This window comes from Coenobita brevimanus, chromosome 114 (assembly GCF_032717465.1).
Source record: "Coenobita brevimanus isolate Jiangsu-jjx chromosome 114, ASM3271746v2, whole genome shotgun sequence".
Lineage (NCBI taxonomy): Eukaryota > Metazoa > Arthropoda > Malacostraca > Decapoda > Coenobitidae > Coenobita > Coenobita brevimanus.
This window is the reverse complement of record NC_137067.1, coordinates 6788528-6815590: the sequence shown is the minus strand read 5'-3', so window position 1 is coordinate 6815590 and position 27063 is coordinate 6788528. Positions and strand designations below refer to the sequence as shown.

The window sequence follows — 27063 nt, the reverse complement described above, 5'->3', positions numbered from 1 at the left end:
TTTTTGTGTAAAACGAAGTAAATGCTACCTGAATACGCTATTATCAATCTTGGCATGGATAGATGAGGTTAATTTAATATCTAGAAATACGTTCCCGATAGCCTTCAACATCAAATCAACCCACACAAGGAAAAATTTAGCTTGTGGAAAAGAGAAAAAACGACGAACTGGAGGAGATTGTGAAGTAAATATTGGCCTCGTCGTCGCTTTGGAGGCCATATTAACAGCGGCAGAGGAGGTATCGTGGCACCATTTCCTTACTGATTTATTTGACCATTAAGACTAACTTTTCTGTTGTCTTGTTTACATCGTTTTATAATACAGTTTGCATCAGTATGAGGCTTAAAGTGCAGAATAAATTGCAAAAGGAAGAACTGTTACGATATCCTCAGTCTCATAGAACACGACCCAATGGTCCGTATTTACGTCGGCTAAGGAAGCTCCTTAACACCTCTTCCTAAGCGATTTATTTTGATTATTACACCCCATTGCTCTATTCTTTGTCACATAAATCCTTCCAACATCGCCATACTCTGCACAGATAACGTAAAAAAGTATAGTACCCACCCATGCAAAAAAAAAAAAAAAATGAAATAAAAAAAAATAAATAAATAAATAAATCGCTAAAGAAGAGGTGCTAGGAACCCACCTCACCCGGCGAAAATACGGGCTTATGAGACCTGCTATTCTCAGTTCCAATCCAGTTGTCCGTAGGTGTACACTTTCCTGTTAGGCTCTTATTCACTGTGACATTTATTTCCTAGTGATGACATGGTGATCTGTGGCATTAGGTATTCTCATGATTATACACTTTTTCTCTAAGTTGGCCTAAAATTGGCATCTCTCCATACTCTGTTTACTCTAAGTTGGCCTAAAATTTCCATCTCTCCACACCCAGTTTACTCTAAGTTGGCCCAAAATTGGCATCTCTCATACACTATTTACTCTAAGTTGGCCTAAAATTGGCATCTTTCCATACCGTGTTTACTCTATCTTGGCCTAAAATTGGCATCCTTCCATACACGATTTACTATAAGCTGTCCTAAAATTGGCATCTCTCCACACCCTATTTACTCTAAGTTGGCCTAAAATTGGCATCTCTCCATGTCTTATTTACTCTAAGTTGGCCAAAAATTTCCATCTCTCCATACCCTATTTAAGCTGGCCTAAAACTGGCATCTCTCCATACCCTATTTACCCTAAGCTGTCCTAAAATTGGCATCTATCCATTTGGACTACTGAGTTATAAAAAGTGAATACGATGCTAGTCACGAAGCAGTGCAATGGAAAGGATGCAGACCCACATTTTTTATTTTATTCTGCCACTAACCTACGTGAAATACGCTGCAAAAGGATGAAAGTATGGACCAAGTTAAGGTAAAAGATGTGTCCTGAATATTACAATGACCCATGAGCTTTGAATGGTTACTGAGAGGGTGTTGCTTTAGGGACAAGTTGATTGGCGGCGAGTATAGCACCATTTCCTCGTCAGTTTCTTTCTGCATAAGGCATACTATTCTCTTTTTATTCTAATTTGACCTAAAACTAACATCTCTCCACTTTGAATGCTGAGTGGCAACAATAGATTAACAGTGGAATATAATGCTAGTGATGAAAAGTGCTATGAAAGGGATGCAGTGGCGTAGCATTGTCTTTTTCTTCCGCTGAGTTATGCAGTAAGACGAAAACCCACACCAGGTAAGAGTGAAATGAGTATAGCATTTACGTGCATATTATTGAGTGCAATACACTGTAGCTGATTTGACCTAGGCTAGGGTCAGGGGTAACTCGGCTCAGTACCTCTGCTTACCAAAACTACTTTGAATGAAGACTACCTATTTACAGTATGTTTCGTTAACGTTTTGAAAGCAAAATAATACTATTAAAGGAATAATGATAAGGCAATATTTCTACTTTGTTGCTTGTGGGCTACAAAAAGTGGAATAACAGTTATAAAAGAACAGAATGAATAAAAGGGAAATATGATGTAAAGGCCCTTTTTCAAGAAACCAGATCTATATACGGTAGACTGATAGATAGATATATAGATACAGATATAGATATATATTAGAGGGCGAGTGTCTCATTCTAAATTTCGTAGCGCTCTAGATGGCATTTTATCACTGACGGCTCGGCAATATTCTCTCTCTCTCTCTCTCTCTCTCTCTCTCTCTCTCAAAGTGGTCCCGTTTCCCCCCCACCCTTTTGTGCAGTTCATGCACAAAAGAAGGTTGTATCCGTTTGGTCTTTGATTTTTTTTTTTTTTTTTTTTTTTTTATGTTTGTATATGCTATGTGTGACCGGTGTCGCGTGTTGAGATTACAGCCGTGCTGAGAATACATGGTGTGCTGTTTCGGCTCATTGTTATTCGGATACCTATCGTGACCTAATATTTTTTGTCATTTCTACCAAATGACTTCATTAATATGGGTTACAACACCAAACACGTTAGGCAGAAATGTCACAAAATATTAAGTTAGGTTAGGTATCTGAATAAAAAGGGACCGAAACAGTACCACGTAATCTCATAAAAGGATCGAAACAGCACCATGCAATCACACAGCGGCTGCAATACCAGTACATGACACCTGTCCCATAACTGACCACTTGCGAGTTTTGAGCCACAAGGATGCTGAAATTATCTACACTGATTATTTTTGGCTTTATCCCAAGGCAGTCAGGTCACTGTATAAGCTCCAACCATAACCTAGACAAAACCTTATCTACCACTAAAATCTTGCTGACACCCCTTTTATGAGTAGTGTAGAATAAATGAATATATAAATAAATGTAATATGAGGAAATACCCGGTTGTCTTGAAAGTGTTAAGAAATGACTCCATGCGGCAGCGAGCGGGAAGAGTTATATGGGTAGGTAAATCAGTCACCATAGATACATATCAGAGTCACCGCCCTTCCCCTGCACTGCTTCCTGTAACTGTACCCACACCACCGCTACAGTTACCCACATGATTGATAGCCAGCCATTGCCCTCACAGCCGGCGTCATGGCGAGGAGGCGGATTTTCACGATGCTAAAAGTCAAGATACTGGTAGTTTGACTTATCTTGATAACGCATACTGATGCCGTTTTCTCGAGTACCGACTTTAAAACGAAACTAAATCTTCATCAGGCTTAACCAAGATTAAGTATTGTTGTTGTCAAGGTATTTTGATTGATATGGACTTAATTTTGACTTCTCCAGATGGTAAATACACCAGTCTGTCGGCGTCCTAATGAAATGTAGCCTCCTGTGATGAAGCAAGGCAGGTCAGTGGACATTAGCTGGTGGTTAGTGGTATGGATGGCAGAGTTAACGTGGCACATTATGGTAAAGTGAAACACGTGACCACGCCAGCAGTTGATTTTCTATTTTGGCGACACTCTGCATATTCAATATCGTTGTTAAAACTGGTCAGAATTGATTTTAAGATGTAGTTCTTATCCAGACCCATCTAAAGTCCGTCCTAATAATCGGAACATGGGGTCGGGCAATTCAGTGTTATAAGTCTCATCGGAAGCTTCGTAACACCTCCTTATAAGCGATTTATTTTGCATGTTACACCTGAACATTTATTGGCTTGTTATTTATATAATATTAGTATCAACACAGTGTGCATAAGTAACATACTGGAGGATAGAGTGGAGAATAAATCGCTTTGGAATAGGTGCTATGAAGTCTTCAATGCCCTGGAATGGATTCTTAAGTGGTGCTGTAGGCTTGTAGCACCTTTTACTCAGCGATTTGTTTTGCACTCCTTATCCTCTTGTATTTCACTGATGCAAAGTATGTCGACATGAAAGCGACGTAAACACCACAAAGAAGACTTCAGTTGTAATTGTGCTAAATAAATCGCTTAGGAAGAGGTGCTACGTAGCCACCTGTGAGACTTAGAATACGGCTTGGAGCTCAGACACATCCCACTGAAAAGGCCATTCGCATAATTTACTTTTACAAGAATCGCATGGCGTCTGAATTCAATACAGTATGCATATAATCTTAAAAGTAAAAGAAACGCAAGAGATACCAAACTAAAAGGAAATTATCACATTGAGTTGATTTGAAAATGTTAATATACATTTGAGGAACTTGAGAGAGAGAGAGAGAGAGAGAGAGAGAGAGAGAGAGAGAGAGAGAGAGAGAGAGAGAGAGAGAGAGAGAGAGAGAGAGAGAGAGAGAGAGAGAGAGAAAGAGAGAGAGAGAGAATACAAGAAGGTCTAGAAGTTAAATTCAATGTTTATTACCAGTAAGAAGCTGAGAGCTTGTAGCTGTTTAAATGTTTGATTACTAAAGCATACCTTAAGGAAATACATTAGCGAGATATGTATATAATGAAATCTTAAAATCACCTTTTCTACGTCATACCGAAGACAGGTCAAATGTCTTGCCTAGAAGACAGTGCCCTAAACCCGCATTAAAACTAATTCTTACCACACACATCACACCAAACCTGACCTAACCTCTCTAACCTAATCTCACTAATAACTTAACGATCGCCAACCTCATTCAAAACAAACCAAATCTAACCAAACAAATCTAATCTCGCCCATAACAACGCTCACCACCTGCACTCAAACCAAACCTAACCTAAATAACCTTACCTACAACCTAACGATGCTCGCTACCTACAATAAAGCCAAACCTAACCCAACCTAACCTAACTAACGTAATCTCACCTATATCCTAACAACGTTCGCTACCTGCATTCAAACCTAGCCAATTCTAACTTAAACCTCTCTCTCTCTCTCTCTCTCTCTCTCTCTCCAAGTGGTCCCGTTTCCCCCCCACCCTAACGGATTTTGACCAAATTACTCACATTACTCAGCTGTCTCACCCCTTCCCCTCCGTCTCAGTATCTTGGGACGGCATTCTTAAACGTATTTACGCCTGATTTCTTGCCGTAACCCAGCATTCTCTCTGCAGGAAGGTTGGAATTGAATTTTTCCATGTCTTCTTTTCGATTTAAAAAAAAAAAAAAAGGAAATCTGTTACAGGAGGAAAATTATAGTAAAAATGTACCTCTTTCTCTTTTTTTTTTTTTTTTTTTTTAGAGTGAAGGACAAGGAATGGATAGTGCAGCTTTCTTATATCTAGTTCTTCCTGCGAAAATAAATCATGGCTGACAGAAGGAATCGACTGTAATTAAGAACATATCTCTGAGGAATTCCCTCTTGTAACTCAGATTTTCGTTTGCAGGAAGAACAAGTGACATGGGGGAGCATTTATAATCTCTTTCCCTTGTCCTTCCTGGAGAAAAAGAAAAGTGCAAGATCATTTTTCTCTCCTAATTAGGATGTATTTTGGTGGGAAAAACAAGACATAATTTCAGATCCTAGTGTCTCCTTGCCTTACCTGCAGATGAAAATCTGAGTTACGACAGGGAATCGATTGTAGATTTGAGAATTTCACTCCCAGGGCCATGGATATTTAACTCCATAACGGGAAGTATGGGTGGTAAGAGATGGAGGGTGGACAGCTTTATAGTATAGGAGCGTTATATAGAGGCAATTTGTTTGTGGCCAGCCAATTCGAGATTAAAACTATATCTATCTATCTATGTATATAGATAGATAGATAGATAGATACATACATAGATAGATACATTGCCAGACGTCTTAATCCCATAAGGGGTGGCAATAAGCTGATCACCTCCACGTCGGTCTGTTCTCTGCCATTTGGCTGCCCCTCCTCCAACTCATTCCTCCCTCCCTCACATATCTCTCCTTTCCATCCCTCCATCTCATCCTCGGTCTCTCCCTCCTCCTGTCCCCCTTCGCAACACTCACATACACTGTTTTAGTCAGTTTCTCATTCTCCATTCTCTCCACAAGGCCAAACCATCTCATAGCCCAGAGAGATAGACAACATTTATTTATTATAGTCCGCCTTTAGAAGGCGGAGCGATAACGTTTTTGCCTGCCTCTGTGTGTGTGTGTGTGTGTGTGTGTGTGTGTGTGTGTGTGTGTGTGTGTGTGTGTTTCCCATTATATCTCTTGAACGGCTTGAGCTAACAACATGAAAACTTTAGGGTATCAAGATCTGGCCAAAGTTCTGGACAAGTTCGAAAATGGGCACTCGGGGTCAAGGTCAAGGTCACCAAAATGGTTGTCAAAGGTCAACTAGTTTTTATCGCCCGCCTTTAGCATCATTATATCTCACGAATGGGTTGAGCTATCAACATAAAACCTTCAGGGTATCAAGCTATGGCCAAAATCTTGGACTTGGCCAACAGCATATTCTGACGGGCGATTAGCATTCAGCTCCGGAAAACCTTTCCTTCATTTATTCCTGCAGCCTCCTGAAGATTATGTTCACCCTAAGGAGAGAAATGTAGTTTTGAAGGGGCTAATAGAGACTGAGTCTAACTCTTTCATTCTTAAGCTCAAGACAGTCATCAGTAAATTCGAGTAGCAGGAACAATATAAAAATTACATCATAGCAGTCAAGGGGTTACATATTAATGAAATAAGAATCCAAATACCTTGTTGATCACCTAAATAACATGGAATCTATTTGTGTATTTATCAAAGTCATCTTGGTTATATTTTTAGTTAGCTAAGTTTACTGGATGGGACACTAGCTCTCCTCCAATCCACACTACTGTAGGTATGGAACACGCGTGATTTGGTTATATGGTTACCATCCAGCGTAGTAAATTATTTCTTTGCTTATAGAAATAATTTGTCTTGTTACCCAGTGTACAGTCACCCAAGGATAGCCCTGCATCGAGTGAGTGAATGATGGGTGTCCCCAAATGGCAGAGGACATGGCGACGTGGGGACGATTTGTTTGTAACCATCCTTCATGGGATTAAGGCGTCTGGCAATAGATAGACAAATAGATAAACACATTATAAGTTCATATTTCTTCTTGCTGTTGCTGCGACAGGATTATCTGAATATGAACCTTTTGGGGGGATAGGGAGGGAGTTGAGGGACGTTTGTATAACCAGGCAGGGGAGTTGCCCCTCCATATAGGTGCCACCACATGAAGGCGTCCCTCACTAGCATGAAGCATTCTTGAGTACGTCCCAGAGGAGCATTTAATTCTATCATCATCACGTCTTCTCTATATTCTTTTTACTTTAACTTGGCCTAAAACTGAGAGCCGAGTCGTAAAAGAACTTAACACGAGATTATGGTGCCAGCCACGAAAAGGTGCTTTAGAAAGGGCGTAGAGCTGTACCATTGTCTTATCTGCCACTGAGCTGAGGGAAATGAGTTGCAAAAGGATATAGGCCAAGTGAAGGTGAAAACAGTGCAGTAAATTATTGCAGGTAACACTAGACAATATTATTCGGCCACGAGTGAGTTAGAGGAGGCTGACAGTATTCACGTTGTCACCACCCTCACATGCTTGGGTCAGTTCTAGTATTCTGTTCCAACTAACTTCAGAAGATTAAAACTGAAAGTGAGCCCTACGAGCCTAAGTTTCAGTTTATATTAGTCATGTCATGGTCAAAACTACTCTAGCTTTATATTCCAGCCAACACCAGCTGGAATTAAATCATAGTAGCCTGAGTTTTAATAATGTCACCATTAACCTTCTCATGGTCGATACAGCTCTAGTGTTCTGTTCCAACTAATACCAGACGATTACATTCAGCTGAGAGTGAATCTTAAGAGCATCAGAAAGTTTAGAGAGGCGACGGGTATTGATGAAAGGAGTACACTGAGGTCACCATAATGAGGGTGTGAGGCAAGGTGACACTGTTTCACCATAGTTGTTTATGCAAACGGAGTTAATATGTAAGAATACTTTCAGTGGAGTTGCAAAATCTGAATATAGTAGATAAATGCCTTACCAAACTTGAGTTACTGATAGCACGGCACTTCTGTGAAAGAGGGTAAGAGCTAAAATCAATGGTCGTGTAGTTAAACAATTGATGTAAGTGCATATATGAAAGCGACAGTTAAATCAATTACTTATTTATACCCAGCTTTTAAGGTAAAATAAACAAGTACACCATTGTGACGAAAAGTTCATAGCTCATTAAAGAAAACCGTTCATAATACACCTTAATATTCTCCTGCATGCTATCTATAATTCTTCCTAATATTGTTACAATTTGCGCCAACAGCATGCAAGATAATACCAATGCAAGATAATACCATCACTATCATACTACTTTGATTCATTTTCTGTATCTGTGGCATTTTGAAGCTGACGATTTTATGGCCCTCAGGCAGTATTATTGACTATCTCTTGGAACTTTATCCGCCACAAATGCCACAATTTTTCCGTCTCATGCTCCTTTCGCTTCTTCGAACATCACGGTAAAAAAAAAAAAAAAAAAAAAAAAAAAAAAAAAAACAGATTTACCCCTTCCCAACTCTTTTCCACTTTGATGGCTATGTTGCTGTTCCTACCGCTGATAGTGCCGAACTAGGCTTAGACTTTTTATTCCAACAATATGGGTGATTCCAGTGTTTTTCCACCATCTCCTCCCCATTAAGTTTCTCATACGTGTCATTAAAAATTCTGCAAAAGAAGTATATTGTCTTCACTGGCCTCAATAGTAATAAGGCGTATGGTCTTGATGGAGTCTGTAATGTTGTTTTACAAAAATGTATCTTACATTTCTGGACGTCCCCTTTGTGGATTTCTGCGAAACCTTTGTTATTGAGGGAGACATCTCAAAGCCTTTAGACGGAGTCTGGCACAAGTCTGTTTCTAAACTGCTCCCTAACGCTTTCTATCATTACTCGTCCCCACTTCGGAGGGGCTCGGGGATGGGTATTGTTTTCACTCGGTTTGTCTGTCTGTTTGTCTGTCTGTCTGTTAACAACCTTACGCTAAAACAACTGGTGCGATTTTGACTAAAATTACACGGATGATGGGCTATGACCTTCTGATCATCTGATTTAATTTTGGGCCAAATTGAGCCAAGGCCCAGGCTGTAGGCTCCAAAAATGGGGACGGGAAGAAATCGTTTTTTTCGCCATAACTCCTTTCAGATTTGTCATACCGACACGAATCCAAAATCTAAATGTGCATCTTTCACATTTGCATCCTATAACATCCCTCATTACATCAGGGGAGTCACACCCCATTTAGCAGTTGGGGGATCAGTGTCAGGTGGGTCGGATCTAAAATTTCAAATGGGCATAAAATCGTTAATTTTTACCCTATTTACTCCAGTTTTGATATGCGACATCATTGACTAGTTATCCCATTATGTTTATACGTCAGCATGAAAATGACCACCGGGGACGGGTTTGCTGTGCCTTGTCACCGCTTCTTGTTCTTTCTGTGATTGCATCTCAAGTCCCTCTACAGTCGTTCTATAGCTGGAGTTGTAGACGGCCACCGCTCTTCCTCTAAAATTCACAACGTTGGCATTCTAGAGATTGTCCTTCCTCTCTATCTGTTCATCTATGAATTTAGAACTGTATATCTAGCTTTACAACCCATCACTTCACAACCCGCTTCTCACGCAGTCCTTCACAACAGTCACTTCAGCAACCACGGGATGAGGCTATGGCACGCTTGACCCCCGATTCATCACTTATTTCTGACTGGGCAAAACTGTTGCTTTTGATGCCAAGGAAACTCAGTTCAAACATTTTTCAGCTCGACGCAATCTTCCACAAGACTATCCCCTCACCTTCAACACAATTTTCATAATTTTTCAGTATTGCTGGTGTCATTTTTCTCATGATCTACCTTTGAGAGATCACATCACTTTTCATACTAAAGCAGCATCATAGAGAGAAGGTGTGTTAGATCGACTTAGTGTGTTTTTCATCTCCTTTCAGTTGCTGCTTTGATACTGGGGGCTTTATCTCCCATGTGAAGAGGACAGTTTTCAGGTGTGTGTGTGTGTGTGTGTGTGACGGGAGAGTTTTTTTTTTTTAATCTAAAGCTTCTAAGGAGTGTATAGACAATCGCTTTTCGTCTCAACAGCTTTCCTCATCTCACTGACCACCTTTAGCCTCTCTCTTCACCAGAATGCTGTCTCTGTTGTTCTGCTCAGTGTCTTCCAAATTCCCAGCTTGCATTCCTCCCCCGCTAAGGTGAACACACAGCACCTATTTAATTACACACTGTCTCCCTTTTTCTACCTCTAATGCACGTATTAACCATTGCTCTTGCGCGTTTGTGTGTGCAACTGGTCAATTCTGGAACTGTTTTCTCTTCTCTAATTACCACTGCCTGTGACCTCCAGTCTCTAAAGTGCAATGTTTCCAGGCATTGCGAAGTGAACGAATCTTTAATTTGCCTTTCCTTTTGTTCAGTTACATTCGGATGGGACAAGTTTTACGGATCTAATCTTTAAACTCTTCCTTTAAAAAAATCGACTAGCGTGATCCTAAGAATGAGAGGTTTGGTGGTGACAGTATTAACACTGAGGCTCCTATGATTCACTCTCAGTGACCTAAAATCGACTAACAGCAGCAAGAATAATATATGAGAGCTATGAAATACTGCCCCTTGCTGAAGGTGTTGGTGTTGCCATCTCTTCTCTCTCCTCTCATCACCCTTCCTTCGGCTCCATCTCCTCTCCCTGTAACTCACGAGTGCTTGGAGATGAGTGGACAGAATGACACTGGAAGGATAAGATGGGTAAGTTTTGGATAAAGAGAGAAAAAAAAAAGAAGGAAAAGGAAGGACAATGCTACGTTCAGTACGATCTGTAAATTTACTGATATCCTCTTTTTACGGTAACTTGGCCAAGATTTAGTTCATTGCAGCCAATTTCAAGTAGCTCAGTGACAGTAAAAGGCAACTCATCAGCTTGACATCCTTCACTATGCACTTCTTCGTGTCTAGCACCATATTCTACAGATATTCTATTGTTTGACTGAGAATTCGACAGAGATTGGATCATAAGTTTGTGTATGTTAACCATGAACAGCAGAGAGATTCTTTTGTAAACTGTTATCCAGGATTCAACAATATTTACTATTTATTTACTTATTTATTCATTTTTACCTGATGATACTAAAGAAACACGATGATCTGACCATGATGAAAAGACTAACAATCTTCAATAATGGATGGTCATTATCATCACTATCACAACCCAAATTCCTAGGTAAGATACGGGGTGAGAGAATACGCACTCAGGCATACAGATCGAGGTAGAGTAACGGAAGTACACCCACTAAAATAATTATCGACATCCCTTGCTTCAATACCCTTTGTAACCATCACTGGCACAGAAGCCGTGAATACGCGTCAGGGGTTGGTACACCAAATCCTCCCTCTCTCTCTCTCTCTCTCTCTCTCTCTCTCTCTCCAGATATAACTCCCTTAGCTTCATGTCGTGTATAGCGAATAATTCATAGCAATGGACATAACGCTTGAATGAAGGTCTTAAAAGAGGAAAGCATTATCCACTAAATAATATAGAAATTAAAGTGCTATCGGTCTGCTTGGCACCCATCGTACCTGAAGTTCCCACCTTACGAAATCCTTACACGTTATGATACAATGACAAAGACCACCAGCATTTTAAGAATGGGTTGATGGCAGACTTTATAGGCCTAACTGTTCAGTGTATACAACACTCCATGAACAACAAATGTAAAGTAAATAAAGAATGTAACCGTAGTATTGCTGTAAGATTAACCACATGAATGACACGTGAAGGTAGTAGTGCATGGATTACGAAACCGAGAATGGTATATCATCAGTTTGAGGAAGATGAAAACAAATCACGGAGGAGATGAGTGGTGGGCATATTAGTTTATTTGAGGATAGGCTTTTATCTCAGACGGTTCTCGATTTGCATATAACTTTGAGGAGTGTGTTGCCTACGAAACTACTTCAACTTTGAGCATCGAATGACCAGTGCTGATATTCAAAGTGGCCTCGGGTTCTTTTGTACTACTTCTTCGATAGCGATTAACTCTGCACATTACACATCAATGTCTTTATAATTTTTATGAAAACTATGTTGATACTCAGGCTCTCTAAGTAACGTATAAGGCAGTGATAATTAACGGGCAAAACAAAGTGCTCAGTAAACAGTGATACGAAGCCTCCGATGCCACAATGAATACGGACCTAAGGCTCAGCAGATCAGTGTGTTTGTGAATACTCGCCCCACACATGGTGGAGCACGGGCAAACAGAGAGCCCGTCAGAGATATGCATAATAGAGACACAGACAAGCCAGGGGAAAAAAAAAAGTATACACAAGAGCGTTGTCAGTGCCAAATCGGCGATGATGATGCCGGTCAGTGAGGGGGAGGGTAATCCCTTACTGCACCCAGAAGCATCGGAGTGGGAGTGTTGCGCACTACCCTGGCGGCATCTGTAATGGCATTGCTGGAAGAAGCAAAATTCCCACCTGGATGAGCACGGAGTAAAGCAGTGACTGGGCAGTCCAGGAGATAATGGCAGAGGGGCTCAGCAGACCACGTCAGGCAGTGGTGACACGGCTCAACCTCCAATCCGGCTATCTGACGATAACACAGGAATACCAATCGTAAACGCCAGAGCCTGACAACGAGATAATTGGGTGCGCTATGGGGAATGGAAAACGGAGCGTAGGATGTGGCTGTGGCATACCAGGCCGCTGATCAAGAGCCTTCAGTTATACATAGTTGATGAGCATCCCTAGTGAGCCTGCGAACAGCATTGGCCGCCACAGAGAGAACATGCGACGCACTAAGGTGGAGCTGGAACTTGACCTCAGGGAGGGAGCAAGCGGAGCGTGCAGCCGCATCCACAAGCTCATTGCCAGGGATCCAGTGAAAAGTCACCAAGCCACCCTGTTGCACTATGAGAGATGACACTGTGTATTTTTCAGTGAGTAATGACACATGTTCCGTAAGGGAGAACATCTGCAGGTGCTGAAGAGAAGATAGGGAGTCCGTATGGATAGCCACACACCAATGGTGATGGCGATGGGCATGGCGCAGAGCACCAAGTAATGCCACCAGCTCTGCCTGAAAAGCAGAGACCCCTGGGGAGAGGCGCCAGGACTCTGTATACCCCCCAAGGGCAAACGCTGCTCCCACAGAACCATCAGAGCAGACTGAGCCATCTGTGAAATAAGCCGCCAAAACAGTGGAGTTCAGGGTGGCAACCCAACTGAGTCCCTCCTGCCGGAGGATAGCAGGAATGGAATGGCGAGGTTTGGTCTCAGTTGGGAACAAAATCTTAAATGGGGGAGGTGTCCAGGGGGATGGAGTGGAATAACCTGGACAAGGCAGGTTGGGATCATGACACACCTCCTGTGCCACCCTCAAGTCATGAATAACAGCTGCCATGGCTCAAGCCCAATCCCTCTGTTGGAGCAGGTCGGGGGACCTGCTTAACAGCTGTTTCAGAAGTACAGAGACAGGGAGATGGGGCTGGTGTTGAATCAACCAGAGCATCACTGCTGTTGCACACAGTGCTATCCTATGCTTCAGGGAGGGGTAGCAGCTCTCAAGGCACAGGTTGACCAGACGAGTCCAGCGGGGAGCACCCAACATGACCTGCAGAGCGTCATTCTGGATCACCTCCAGAGACCGAATGGTACAGAAAGTGGGGAATGATCAGTGAGGCAGATCACACCATAATTGACAAGAGAGCGAATAGCATGAGTGTAAAATGTGCGGAGGACAACATAGGATGCCCCAAGACTGCGCCAAGAAAGGAAGCGCAGTGCAGCAGTGTGGGTGGCAGCCTGCTCTCGTATGTACCTTACATGTCTGGCAAAGGTGAGCCTGCTGTCAAACCAGACCCCCAGATACTGGTGGAGGGCAACGATAGTGAGTGCGTGTCCACCAAGCATCAGAGGAAAGTCTGGAGGGCAGAGACCGAAAGGTAGGCACCTGGTTTTCTTGAAGTTGACTTTCAACCCCAGTTCACTGCAGTTGGTGTGCAGCCTAGAAATCGCAGCAGGGGCCTGGGTGAAACAGTCCCTTCTCGAGAAAACCAGGGCCAGGTCATCCACATAGCATAATAGCCTAACACCAGGGCCATAATCAACTGACAATAAATCCTCTACCAGGATATTAAACATCAGGGGACTGAGCACACTCCCCTGGGGGGTACCATTGGGATTTGATTAAAAAGGTGAGAGCTGCCCCTGAAACCGCACCCCTGAGGTGCGATGAGCAAAAAAGTCCCCCACCCATGACAAAAGCCTGCCCCCAACTCGTGCCACAAGGGCTGCCTGAATGGCGAGGGGGTTAGCCAAGTCAAATACCTTTTCTAGGTCTGCCCCGGAGCTCCCCAAAGAATGACGCAGGCAGTTGGTAGCACTCCCGCCTGCATGATAAGCAAAGCTCCTCGGGTGCAGCGGTCTCAATCTCCAAGATAGCCATGCATGAACTATTCTCTCAGCCATCTTGGCAATGATGTTGAGGAGGGAGATTGGGCGCATAGTGGTGGGATCACGAGGCTTCGGGATCGGGTGAATAACGGCCGTCTTCCACGCCCTAAGCAAACAGCCCGCAGACCATGAGAGGTTGAACAGATCAAGTAGCCACTCATTACCACAATCTCCAGCATGAGACAGGATGGAGTAAGTAAGCCTGTCTAGCCCTGGTGCAGTGTCACCTCTCCGGTGCAGTGCTTTGTGAAGCAGCAGGGTCAGGCCTATCACAGACAGCCTGAATCGCACACTTGAGAGGGAGACAGCTGTGCCTGGAGGTCTCGGACTGGCTGCAGGAGATTGGGAGAGGCGAAACGGTCCGCGAAGTGCTGAGCAAGTCGGCTGGCCTCAGCGGCAGGGTCAGGATGAGAAGGCGGGCGAGGAGGACGTGGATCAGAGACGGACCGGACTCTCCTCCACATCTCACGGAGAGTGGAGTGAGAGTCCAAGGTACGACACCATCTGATCAACGCCTCCTTAATTCGGCGCTTCTCCGAAGCCACATGGCGCATGACAGCAACCAGGTACCGACGGTGCAGAGATGAACGGCGCTGCTGGTACTGCCTGCGTGCCACATTAAGCCGATTATTCAGTTCTCTGACCCTGGCACTGTAAATCCAGCCGTCCCCATAGCACCTAGCAGATCGCTGCCGGAGGGGAATAGCAAGTGAAGCAGCCTGATGGAAAGCACAGGCCACCTGATCTGCACAACCTTCAAGGTCTGGGGCACGAGGATAGTCCTGCAAATCGTGGCCAAAGCTCGGGCAAAGGCAGCCCAGTCAGCTTTGCTAAGGTCCCATCTCGGTGAGGGTAGCGGAGGGGGTGGGAGGGGTGCAAGCAGAAGCCGAATGTCAAGGGCATAGTGATCGTTTGCAAGTCTCGGGTGGAGCGATCACCTAGCCGAGCCGACAAGGGGGGATGAGACAAAGGATAAATCGAGACGACCTCCACTGATATGGGTGGGGTCATCAGTGTTGTTTAAAAGAGAGACACCATCCATCTCCTCCAGTACCAGTGCGATATGCCAGCCTGCCTCATTAGGTGGAAGGAGCAATGTGAGGATGGCATGGTGAGCATTGAAATCACCTCCAGTAAAGACAGGATCAAAGGCAGCTTGGGAGAACAGTTCACCCACATCGAGAGTGCTCCTGTGACTCCTGTAGACGTTGTACACCGTCAGTGTGGAGGTTCCTAAGTGTAGCACCATACCTTGCATCTCCACGCCTGGTCCAAAGAAGGGAGGGGGTTCGCAAACGGTGCAGGAGATATGTTTATGCACCAGAATGGCACTGCCCCATGTGATGCCACAGTCATAAGGGAGGAGATAAGTAGCGTATCCTGGGAGCCGAAAGGTGGAAGTGTCTTGGAGCAAAGTCTCCTGCAGGAGGAACACATGAGGCTGATCCCTGGAAGCTACCTCCTGCAGGAGGGGGAGCTTGCTCCTGGCCCCTAAACAATTCCACTGGATGATTCGGAGGTCTGTGTTGCCGGCTTGCAGGTGGGAGGAGGCAGGAGGGTGTCGCCCGGTGAGAAAGGCGGGACCTCGATCCCCGTGTCAGCTGCCACTGGTGCCGGCATGTTTTCTGGTGGGGGGAGTGGAGGACGAGGTGACTAATCCTCTGGAAGTGTGACACCGGAAGGTTAAGGCAGTGCCTTCCCCGCCAGGTGAGCCATCCTGTGAGGGAGAGGTTCGGCGATCCCTGAAAGGTGCGCTGGCCTGGGAGGAGGTTGAGGGGTGCCATGCTGCTGTTTTTTTGAATGGCCCCATCGATGATGTGATCTATCGCAGCGGTGATTGGGACAGTGGAGCAATTTAGCCCTAGGCACCACATGATCCCCTCCGTAATCGCTTCTGCTATTTGTTTTCCCTGGGCATGGAACTCCTGTAGATTGAAAAATGGCTCCTGCTGAGTGGGAGCCTGTGGGGGACTGGGAGTGGCACAGACCAGTGGAGCCTGTGAAGGCGGGTGCGAGCAGTGAATAGTAGCAGTAGTGACGCCTTGGACGAGAGCAGAGGGCAGGGGAGGGAACTCTTCCTCATTGAGTGGAGGCGGACTCAGCGTGGTGGGGCGGTGCTGCTGCCCCCAGATGAAAGTGCCTGGGGAAGCTGGAGTCATACTGGCAGCCTGCTGCTCCCTCGTCCACGCAACTTGCCGCTTGTGCCCCTGTATCACCCTCATCATCCTGGCTGGGCAGCTGGGGTGCCAGGCATAGTGTGACCCCGGACAATTGGGGCACTGGAAGGTCACTGGCTCCTTTGCTTGGAACTTTGCTAGACATTGCTCCGTGTCGTGGCCACTGCTGCAGATGCCGCACACAAAGGGGTGGTTGCAGGTGGCCCGGTGGTGTCCGTAACGCTGACAGCGGTAGCACCGGAGCGACTCTGGCATCTACGGGCACAGATAGAATTCCCCCCAATTTCCCAGGTCAAGGGATTTCACCAGTGAACCCTGCAGAGTCACGCGGACCTGCTGCATCTCCTCCCACGTGCGCAGGTTCTGGCAGCATGTGGCTTCCTCCACTAGGCTGTGTTGCAGCAGGATTTCCACCGGCATGAGCAGGGGATAGCCCATCACAGTGGCCTTTGTCAACTGCCCGCCCTGTGGCAGCTCAATGATCCTTATCGGTGGGGCCTCCTCCTCCACCAGCGCCTTCAGTCGCAGATGCGCATCTTCGTCCTTTGGTATTAGCACACAGCTCTTGTTGCGGCCAAAGTGGTTGGTGACTGCTAGCCTTGGCAAGTGTTGCTCGAGGGCTGTGACCACACTGTAGCTGGTGTTGAATCCTGGTTGAACAGGCACGCAAAAGACCAGAAAGTTGGAACGGGGTGGTGGTGGGGCCCAGACTGAACTGAAGGGTGTGGCACAGACGGGGGCTTCCGTGGAGCCACTGAGCATGATGCCAGTGGTGGTTTGTTTCCCTGTGTCACTCGCGGTGTCTTGCGTGACACAGGCATCCAGCCCTCGTCATCAGGAGTAGTAACGGGAGCAGGGGCAGAGGGGGCGGCAGAAGAGGTGGCCTCCCCAGCTTTGGGAGGAGCAGCCTGAGGCACTCCATTAGCGTGAACATGAATGCTCATTCCAGAATGGGCCTCAGGCTTAGACAGCGTGGAAGCACTAGAAGGTGGGCGGCGTGGTGGCTTAGACACCGTGGCAGGGCCAGGTGCAGCACAGGAGGAAGCTGAGGTGCCAGAGGAGGTGGAAAGAGCAAGCAGGACTGGAGTGATGTCCACCATTGCCTCGTGGAGGCGGCCGACCTTTGCTGAACTTGCTGAGGAGGAGGTGGTGGAAGAAGCATGGTGGGAACGAGCTACAGTCTCCATGGGCCTGGGACCAGAGGGAGCAGCAGGGGTTTCCCCGGTGGAAAAGGAGGAGGAGCTCCCGGTGGAGAGCTTGCCTCTGGCTTCGCCCCAGCAATTGGCTTGGGGGGGAGGGCTTCGAAGGAGGAGGCGGGAGGTGAGCAGGCCCCTGGGGCCTAGGGATGCAAGACCCCTTCATGGCATAGACCAGACACGCACCGAGACACACACACTACACTCAACCAGACAGACAAACACTCACCACCAGAAAAACAATAAACTGTAAAACCTGGCAAGGTCTCTACAGTGACCGGCAACCTATGCTCCCCACCCTCTAAAGGGCAACGTAGGAGGCCCCGCCACTGCCCCATGAGTGTCTTCCCTAATCTAACAGAGCCGCCCTCAGCACTTCCTATAACTAGGCCCTAATGGCATCCCCCTCATGGAAATGCCCTAATGGCACTCCTTCGGGGTTCGGCTTTGTACCACGCTGAGGAACACTAACGGCAAGCCTGGGAAAAAAAAAAAATTCACTCATCCACTCACACACACCCACACTCACACACAGGCAGACAGCCGTCTGGCAGCCCAAGACAGAGTCCCGGCAAAACACACTAAACTGTGAAAAATTCTCCTTCAGTGTTGGAGACTAAGTCCCCAAAGACCAAAAATACGGTAAAATGAAGACAATACTTCTTCTATAAATGCAGCAGAGTCCAGAGCCAGAGAGGAAGTCGCAGAGTTCCTTCCAGTATGAGAGCTAGGCAAGGAATAGCAGATCAGGGATACCAAACAGGCACGTTAACTGAGGTGTTAGTTTGCAGATATCTCGTCCGGTGTGTCAAATTTTATCGCGCTGAAAGAGTGCATGAATAGTTTCTGATTATTGCTTCCATGGCCGGGAGCCACCTGAGTGTGCCTTGCGCATTACAGAGGTTATTCTCTTGGGCATGGAAGAATACATTCCATTCTCATATCCCTTGACTAATGCAAGGAAGCCTTGGTTTAATTACGCTTGTTCTAATGCTGTCCACAACAAGGAGAGGGCCTATAAAAGGTTCCAGAGCCAACCCACCCCTGAATCATATCTTATTTATGTTTCTGCCTGGAATCGTGCTAAGTTTGTTCTTCACACTGCTAAAAATAATTTCAACCTTTCTAAGTGCTCTCAACTCTCCAACTCGAATTTTTCCAGCTCCTTCTGGCACCTTGCCAAAAACCTTTCTAACAACTTTACCTTATCATCCTTCCCCCCTCTTTTCTATTTTGATGGCTCCGTTGCTATTTCTTCTACTAATAAAGCAGATCTCTTCGCTCAGACTTTCTCCTCCAATTCCACCTTAGATGATGCCAGTGCTGTTCCTCCATCACTTCCCCCCTCAGACTTCCTCATGGTTGACATTAAAATTTCTTCAGGTGATGTATTTTCTGCCATCACTGGCCTCAGTACTAATTAGGCATATGGGCCTGATGGGGTCCCTCCTGTTGTCCTCAAGAACTGTGCTTCAGTGCTTACACCCTGCCTACATAAACTCTTTTGACTTTGTCTGTCAACTTGTACCTTTCCTTCTTGCTGGAAGTTGGGAGCCAGTCTCAAAGAAGGGTGACCGTTCCCAACCCTCCAACTATCGTCCAGTTGCTTTAACATCCTGTGTTTCAAAAGGTTTCGAGTCAGAGCTTAATAGAAAAATTTTAAAGCGTCTATCCTATCACAACCTTCTTTCTGATCGTCAGTTGGGGTTCCGTCAGGGACGGTCCACAGGCGATCTTCTTACCAACCTTTCAGACTCCTGGTCATCCTCCTTTCGAGACTTTGGCGAAAGCTTTGCCATTGCACTTGACATCTCAAAGGCTGTCGATCGATTCTGGCATAAATCTTTATTTTCCAAACTGCCCTCTTATGGTTTCTGTCCTTCTATCTGTGCCTTCATCAATAGCTTCCTTTCTGATCGTTCTATAGCTGCTGTTGTAGACGGCCATCGTTCTTCTAGATTTATCAACAGTGGTGTTCCTCAGGGCTCTGTCCTATCACCAACATTCTTTCTTTTATTCATCAATGACCTTCTAAGCTGTACATCAAACCGTGTCCACTCGTACGCTGATGATTCCACCCTTCACCTTTCCATTCGGTTTCCACAAACGTTACTTCAACAGGCAAGGGATGAGGCTATGGCACACCTAATGTCTGACTTCGTTCGTATCTCTAACTGGGGTAAAAATAATCTTGTTTTTAATGCATCAAAAACTCAGGTTCTCCATCTATCAACCCGACACAATCATCCACAGGAATACCCTCTAAGGTTTAATAATATCCAGCTCAATCCTGCGTTATCCTTGAACATGCTTGGGGTTTCATTCACTCGGGACTTGGTAAAATCATATTGCATCTCTTGCAAAATCTGCTTCCAAGAGATTAGGTATGCCAAGCCGACTCCGTGCCTTCTTTACCCCTGCTCAGTTGTTGACTTTATACAGGGGTTTTATTTGCCCTTGTTTAGAGTACAAGTCTCATGTGTGGGGAGGTTCCCCACATGCAGCTCTTCTCAATAGGGTGGAGTCAAAGGCTTTTCGTGTCATCAACTCTCCTTCTCTTACTGGCTCCCTTCAACCTCTATCTCTTCACCGCACTGATGCATCTTTGTCTCTTTTCTATTGCTGCTTCAATGGTCACTGCTCTTCTGAACTCTCTGTTTGCATCCCTCCACCTCTACGACGGGTGCGTAGCACCCGTTTAGCAACAAATTCTCATCCTTTTTCTGTCCAGCTCTCTAATGCAAGAGTTAAACGTTACATCCAGTCCTTCATTTATGCAACAGGTCAACTCTGGAACTGTCTCCCTCTGTCTGTATTTCCTACTTCCTATGATCTCCAGTCTCTCAAACGTAGTGTGTCCAGGCATCTCGAAATGAACGGATCTTGAATTTGGCTCTCTTTTTTATTGTTTTTGTGTTTTCTTGGAAGGAACGGTTTGAGGGCTCCTGGCCTTTGATTCCTTCTTTCTTGCATAAAAAAAACAACAACATCGATTTGCATACCCATAACTGTGAAATACGCTCTACATCCCTTCAACTCGGTGAGGGTATTTGACTTACTATCTTCAAACTATTTTATTTATCATATGAAGGATCTATACTTGCCAATCAGTCTATAGCCAGACACCATAATCCCGTAAGGAGTAACCGTTGTCTTTGAGCTAGTTGTTTTACAGGGAGGGGCATTAACCCCCCGCCAGCCCACTTGTTTACATGTAGGGAACACTTATGGGTTGTTATATAGTTACCACCCAGAGCTGTACATGGTTTTCTGGTTTACATTAAATCATTAAGCTTGTCACTCAATATAAAGCCACCTGAAATGGAAAGAAGAGCATTAAAAAATGACAGGAAAGATGGGAGAAATAGGAAGACAGGAGACCAGACACACATAAAAAATGATAAAGGTGAAGGAAGAAGCAGGCAGCACTACATCAAGTGAAATTTAACAAGGCTATTTATCTATCCTCACTGATTGAAATGTCTTCCTTAAAGTGAACAAACCGTCATAAGATAGCATATTGTCAGGAGATTGCGAAAATGAATGTGGAAAGTAAGTCGGGAGATCGTCTGGAAGTGGCAAATCGTCTGGAGACAATAACTCGTCTGAGTATAATAAATCGTCTAGAGATAATAAATCTTTTGGAGATAATAAATCGTCTGGAGATGTAAAAATAAACTTGATAATTGGTCGGGAGATAATAAGTCATCTAAAGATAAACAATAGTCTGAAGATAACCAATCATCTGGTTATAGCAAATCGTGTGAAAATAGTAAACTGAACTAGACAATGGGTCACCGGAATCAGAGAGTTAACGGTTATTATAATACGAGGACAGACACACTTGAAACAATGGCATATGAGGCGTTACCTAATTTTCCATCACCTGAGTATCTTCACTTTCTCTACTTTCTCATATTCCACCGCAGTGATGTGAGTATCACTTGCACTTAAATTTACAGCTTATTATTACACTCGCCTCTGTAGTATTGTCAACTGCGTCCCTTTATAGGTCATATATTTATGTGGTAGGTGGGGGCGCCCATCATCCACCCACTTAGTGTAGTGGTACCCTGTTTTTGGGTTGCTGTACATCGAATGGCAAGCCAAATTATTTCCTGTAAACCAGGAAATCATTTACAACGCTGGGTGATAACCTTATAACCAACCGACATTTGTTCCCTACGTGAGAGCAAGTGGGTTGGCGGAGGGTTAGTGCCCCTCCTCGGAAAACAACTAACTAAAAATACGAACAAGAAGCCTCGGACCAGGACTGACTAAAAGATGACGACTAAGGACCGTACAAAGGACATGATACGGATGGCAACCTAGAATGTAAGGGGTGCAAATGATGAGGTGAAAGAGAGAGAGATTGTCCAGCTGCTTGAGGGTGCGAAAGTGGATGTATGTGGATTAACTGAAACTAAATGGAGAGGTGAGAGTGTGAGAGAATGGGAGTATGGATGGGGTATATGTGCAGGAGTAGGTGAGAATGAGAGGGCAAAAGAAGGAGTGTGTATTGATGTGAGCAACAGATGGAAGGAGAATATAAGAGAGTATGGAGCAGTTGGCTCAAGGATTGTGTGGGTAAGACTGAAAGTTGGACTACAAATGTGGGCGATTGTGTGTGTGTATGCTCCAAAGCAAGATCGTGCAAGCAGAGTGAGAGAAGAGTGCTGGACAAATGTGAAAGTGTGCATGGAAAAGTTTGAGAGGAATGAAAGAGTGTTTTTGATTGGTGATATGAATGGTTAAATAGGGAATGTGAAGGTGGATGGAGTAGTTGGTGAGTGGGGTGTGCATCCTGAGATAGATGAGAATGACAGTGCTTTAGTGGACAACTGTGCCGGGAGGGGGTTGGTGATACCCAATACCCTTTTCAGGCACAAAATGATCCACAGGTATGCATTGCGAGTGATGAAAAGGGTGGATGGTGAACTGAATGAAAGGGAGGAAATGATTGATTGTGTGTGTGTGGATGAAAGGATGCGAAGATGTGTAATGGATGCAAGAGTGTATAGAGGTTGGGGGAGTGGACTTTCTGACCACCACTTGGTGGTGGTCAGAATCAAGGTCCAAGTAAAATGGAGAAATAGAGGAAGGGAAGGACGGGAGGAAGAAGTAGATATAAGGAGAGTGGAAAGGTTACAAGAGGATGAGAAAAAGGCAGCCTATAAGAGAGAAGTGGAAGAACGATTGGGTAAATATGAATTGGAGCAGATGGGGGACGTGGAAGGTGTGTGCAAGATATTCACAGAGGAAATATATGCAGCATGTGAGGTGGTGTGTGGGATGAAGAGAAGACGAGAGGGGGTGCAAGGAACTGCATGGGTGAATGAAGAGGTGAGACAGGCTGTGGCACAAAGGAAGAAAGCATATAATGAATGGATGAGAAATAGGGGCGTGGAAGAAGTTGAGAGACGGAAGAGAGAGTTATATGCAGAAAAGATGAGAGAGATGAAGAGATTATTAAGAGAGAGTAAGAAGAGAGTGGATGAGGAATTTGGAAGGAATTTGAGTGTAAAGTGGAGGGAATGTAAGAAAATTATCTGGAAAGAGGTAAAGAGAGTCAGACAGGGTTGTAATGAAGTTAGTAGGGGAGTGAAAGATAAAAATGGTAGATTACTAGTTGAGAAGGGAGAAAAAGTAAGCAGATGGAGAGAACACTTTAATTAATATAACATAGAGAATGAAAATAATGCGAGTATAAGTGGCTGGTGAATGGCTGGGAGAAGGAGGGAGGTGAGAGGAGAGGAAGAAATCAGTAGGATGGAAGTTGTGGAAGCAATGAAGAAAGTCAAAATGGGGAAAGCCCCAGAAATTGATGCAGTGCGTGGTGAAATGCTGAAGCATGGGATAGTAGTAGAATGGATGTGGAAGATGTGCAGATTGGCCTGGGAGGAAAGTAAAGTCCCTGATGATTGGAAGTCAGGTACAATTATTCTCTTGTACATGGGGAAAGGGGAAAGAGAAGTGTGTGGTAATCATCGAGGCATTTGCCTTCTTAGTGCAATAGGAAAAGTATACGGTAGGATACTTATTGACAGTTAGGGAAAAAACAGAGGAGTTAGTTGGAGAAGAACAGGGAGGCTTTAGGAAGAGAAGAGGTTGTGTAGAGCAGATATTTATTTTTAGATCTTTGGTGGAAAAGTGTCTACAGTAGAGAAGCGAAAAAAGTTGTGTGCGGCCTTCATGGATTTGGAAAAAGCATATGACAGGGTGGATAGACAAGATTTGTGGAAAATATTAAGAATATATGGAGTAGATGTGAAGTTGCTGAATGCTATGAAGAATATGTATGAGGGTGCTAAGGCTGCAGTGCGTGTGGATAGTGTACTGAGTGAGTTTTTCTCTTTGAAGGTTGGGTTGAAACAGGGATGTGTCATGTCTCCATGGTTGTTCAATCTGTACATGGATGGGGTTATAAAAGAGATACAAGGTAGGGCAGTGGATGTTGGAGTGGCCCTAATGAGAGAGGACAGTGTTTGGAAACTCCCTGTACTGTTGTTTGCAGATGATACCGTGTTGTTAAGTGAAGACGGAGGGGAGCTGCAAGGCTAGGTGGATGAGTTTGGGCGAGTGTGTAAGAAACGGAATTTAAAGGTGAATGAAGGGAAAAGTAAAGTTATGGTCTTTGAGAGAGGTAAAGTCAGTGAATGTACAGTGAGGCTGGATGATGAGGAAATGGAAAATGCGAGTACGTATAAGTACTTGGGTAATGTGATGAGCAAGGATGGAAGTTTGGAGGGTGAAAGAAAAGTTGCTGGTTCCTTGAGAGCAGTGATAAGAAACAGGGAAGTGAGCATGGAAGTGAAAAAGTTATTACATGACTTTATTGTGATACCAACTGTGACGTATGGAAATGAAACTTGGACGTTGTTGGAGGGACACAAGTCAAGAGCGAAAGCAGTGGAAATGAGTTATCTGAGAGGAGCATGTGGAGTCACATGGAGAGACAAACCGACAAATAAGGATGTGAAGGAGCTTTGTGGTGTGGATGTGGATGTGATAGGAAGCATTAGGAGAAACACACTGAGGTGGTTTGGCCATGTGGCGAGGATGGAGAGTGAGAGTCTGACGAGGAGAGTGTATGTGAGTGAGGTGGAGGGGGAGAGAGGGAGTGGAAGGCCAAGGATGAGATGGAGGGATGGAGTGGAGAGGTATATGAGAGAGGGGGGTGTGACTTGGGAGCAGGGCAATGAATTGGCGGGGGACTGGGTGACGTGGAGGCGATTTATTTGTGGCCGCCCCGTATAGGGTATTAAGGCGTCTGGCAATAGATAGATAGATAGATAGATAGGTATTATTTTTTCGATGCTTGGTATAGTTTTTTTTTGTAGTTCTACCCCTACAATCCAGTGAGTTGTTTTACTTATTCTTATTACTGGAATTACTGTACTCAGGTTAGGAGACCAGTCTACCAGAGAAGAGGCTAACAAAGGCTGTATCCAAACTCTCTAGCTCAAATAACTCTCCTCAGCTGAATATAACGTGTGGAGGTAACAAGAATCACAACAAAAAACGTCACTGGATTCAAGGAATTAACATTTTTTGTTTTGGACAAGGTTTTCCTATGCCAAATAGAATCCTTTAAGGTTACTGTAATGAAATAACGAATTGCCATCCATCCTTACAAAGGATTAAACTGTAGTTCTTCCACCTTAATATGGACCACATTTTTGTCCTTTTCAACACTATTTCATGTAAGTCAGTGGCATAAAAAGGGAATGCTACGGCTCTACATCCTCTCCAATATACTTCGTCAAGATTAATACCATAATGTTAATCAATTTCTACAGCTCAGCATTCAAGAAGATGGAATGATAGTTTTAGGCCAAGTTATAGTACAAAGGGAATAGTAACTCATAAGAATTTCAGAGTATTTAGTAAAGCGTCAATATTGATCAGTCTTCATGCAAAGTGCTATGAACACAATGTTGCTTTTACATCTCCAAGGAAGCTATATTTTAGTTTATAATTTTTAATAATGAGAATAAACTGCGTTATCCATAACCAAAGGTTTAACGCGAGGTGGCTTGCTCTACATCTTTGAGTAAATGGCATACCTCTCCGCTACCATACTCATCCTACTGGACAGAACACAGAGCGTACAGAAGACCTCTTTCCATCTCCATCGGTTTTCTTTCTGTTGCCACCTTTTTGGCTTGAACACCATACACCTGAAGAAAGTGTGCAGCCATGAACTTCTTTAAGGCAATTACTACACTTCAGATATAGGAAAGGCGTAGGAAACAATGTTGCAGTCGGCCAGTGCAAGCAGCCCAAGAAGTTGCCTTGACTTCAAACTTGAAGTATCACCAGTTTGGATGACACTGAGCATGTGTGCCTCCCATTGCTCCATTTGAACGTGGGCTGTAATCTTTAACTTTCGTACAAATTAAATGAGAATGACAAAAATATCTGTGTCGTTAATGAATACATGAATGGCGCCCCATCGTTCATAAGCAGTCTTCAGAATGTAGCTTGTTATTAGAGCATCAACTTTTTCATGGCTGAAAACCTTTATTTCTCACAAATCATCAGCACGTTCTTGCCGAGGTTACTTGTGATGAGTTGGCGCGAGAACTTTATTATTCTTGATTACTTTTACGTTGATTACTTTTTTTACGTTACTTTTCATAATCACATTTCTAGCAGGAAGTGAGGTTAGTGTCAAGTGACTGAGGAAGGACAGTCTTGCTATGTACTCTCATGCTCTGTTGGGTGATAGTGAGATGCCTCTCAGATTAGTCATTAAGATAACGAACTCAGTAGCAGTCTGGCTGAATTTCTAAAGTCGTCTGCTCATACTCACAGCTTTAGTTGATATGGAACCTTCACCGGTCCAACCAGTGAGACAAGTAGGTTCCTTTGCACCCACGATTACAATATATGGCTCCTTTGGTTTGTGTGTGATTGCGAGTAGCCCAGAAATTTTATTTACTGTCTTTGCAGAGGGATCCATACACAGTCAAAACTCGTAGTGGTTCTCCATAAAATTCGTAAATGAAGAACTATTCCAGGCAGATGTTTTGTGCCTGGTCAAGGAGTAACAGATGAACGTCAGTGTTTCCATGTTATACGCTCTTTTTGACCCAGTTTCAACATTTTTTTCGGGGCTCCAATTTATCCATTTTCTCCTTGGCACAGCTGTGAAAACTCTGAAGGCAATTCGCTGAGGCTGTGTTACACGTCTTGCCCGACTGCTGAGCTTCAACAACACTGGTTTATCGGTAGCCGTGTCTTTTGCAATGTAAAATCACATATATTGACTCAACTGATATTGACAGGGAATGCATGTACTTTTGGCATTTCATTTACTATCTGTTCTCGATCATCACTATATTTTTCGTAGTGTTGTGCATCCTCTCTCTCTCCCTCTCTCTCTCTCTCTCTCTCTCTCTCTCTCTCTCTCT

General features: G+C 44.5%; 1 protein-coding gene across 1 annotated transcript in view; it reads left to right on the top strand.

Moving 5' to 3' along the window:
• The window catches only part of LOC145418457 (uncharacterized), a 149901-nt gene that overhangs the window by 59523 nt on the left and 63315 nt on the right, over positions 1-27063 (top strand). The window contains exon 4 of the mRNA XM_080286874.1: positions 542-559. Within this exon, the coding sequence (XP_080143000.1) occupies positions 542-559 (18 nt within the window). The remainder of the gene's footprint in view (positions 1-541; positions 560-27063) is intronic.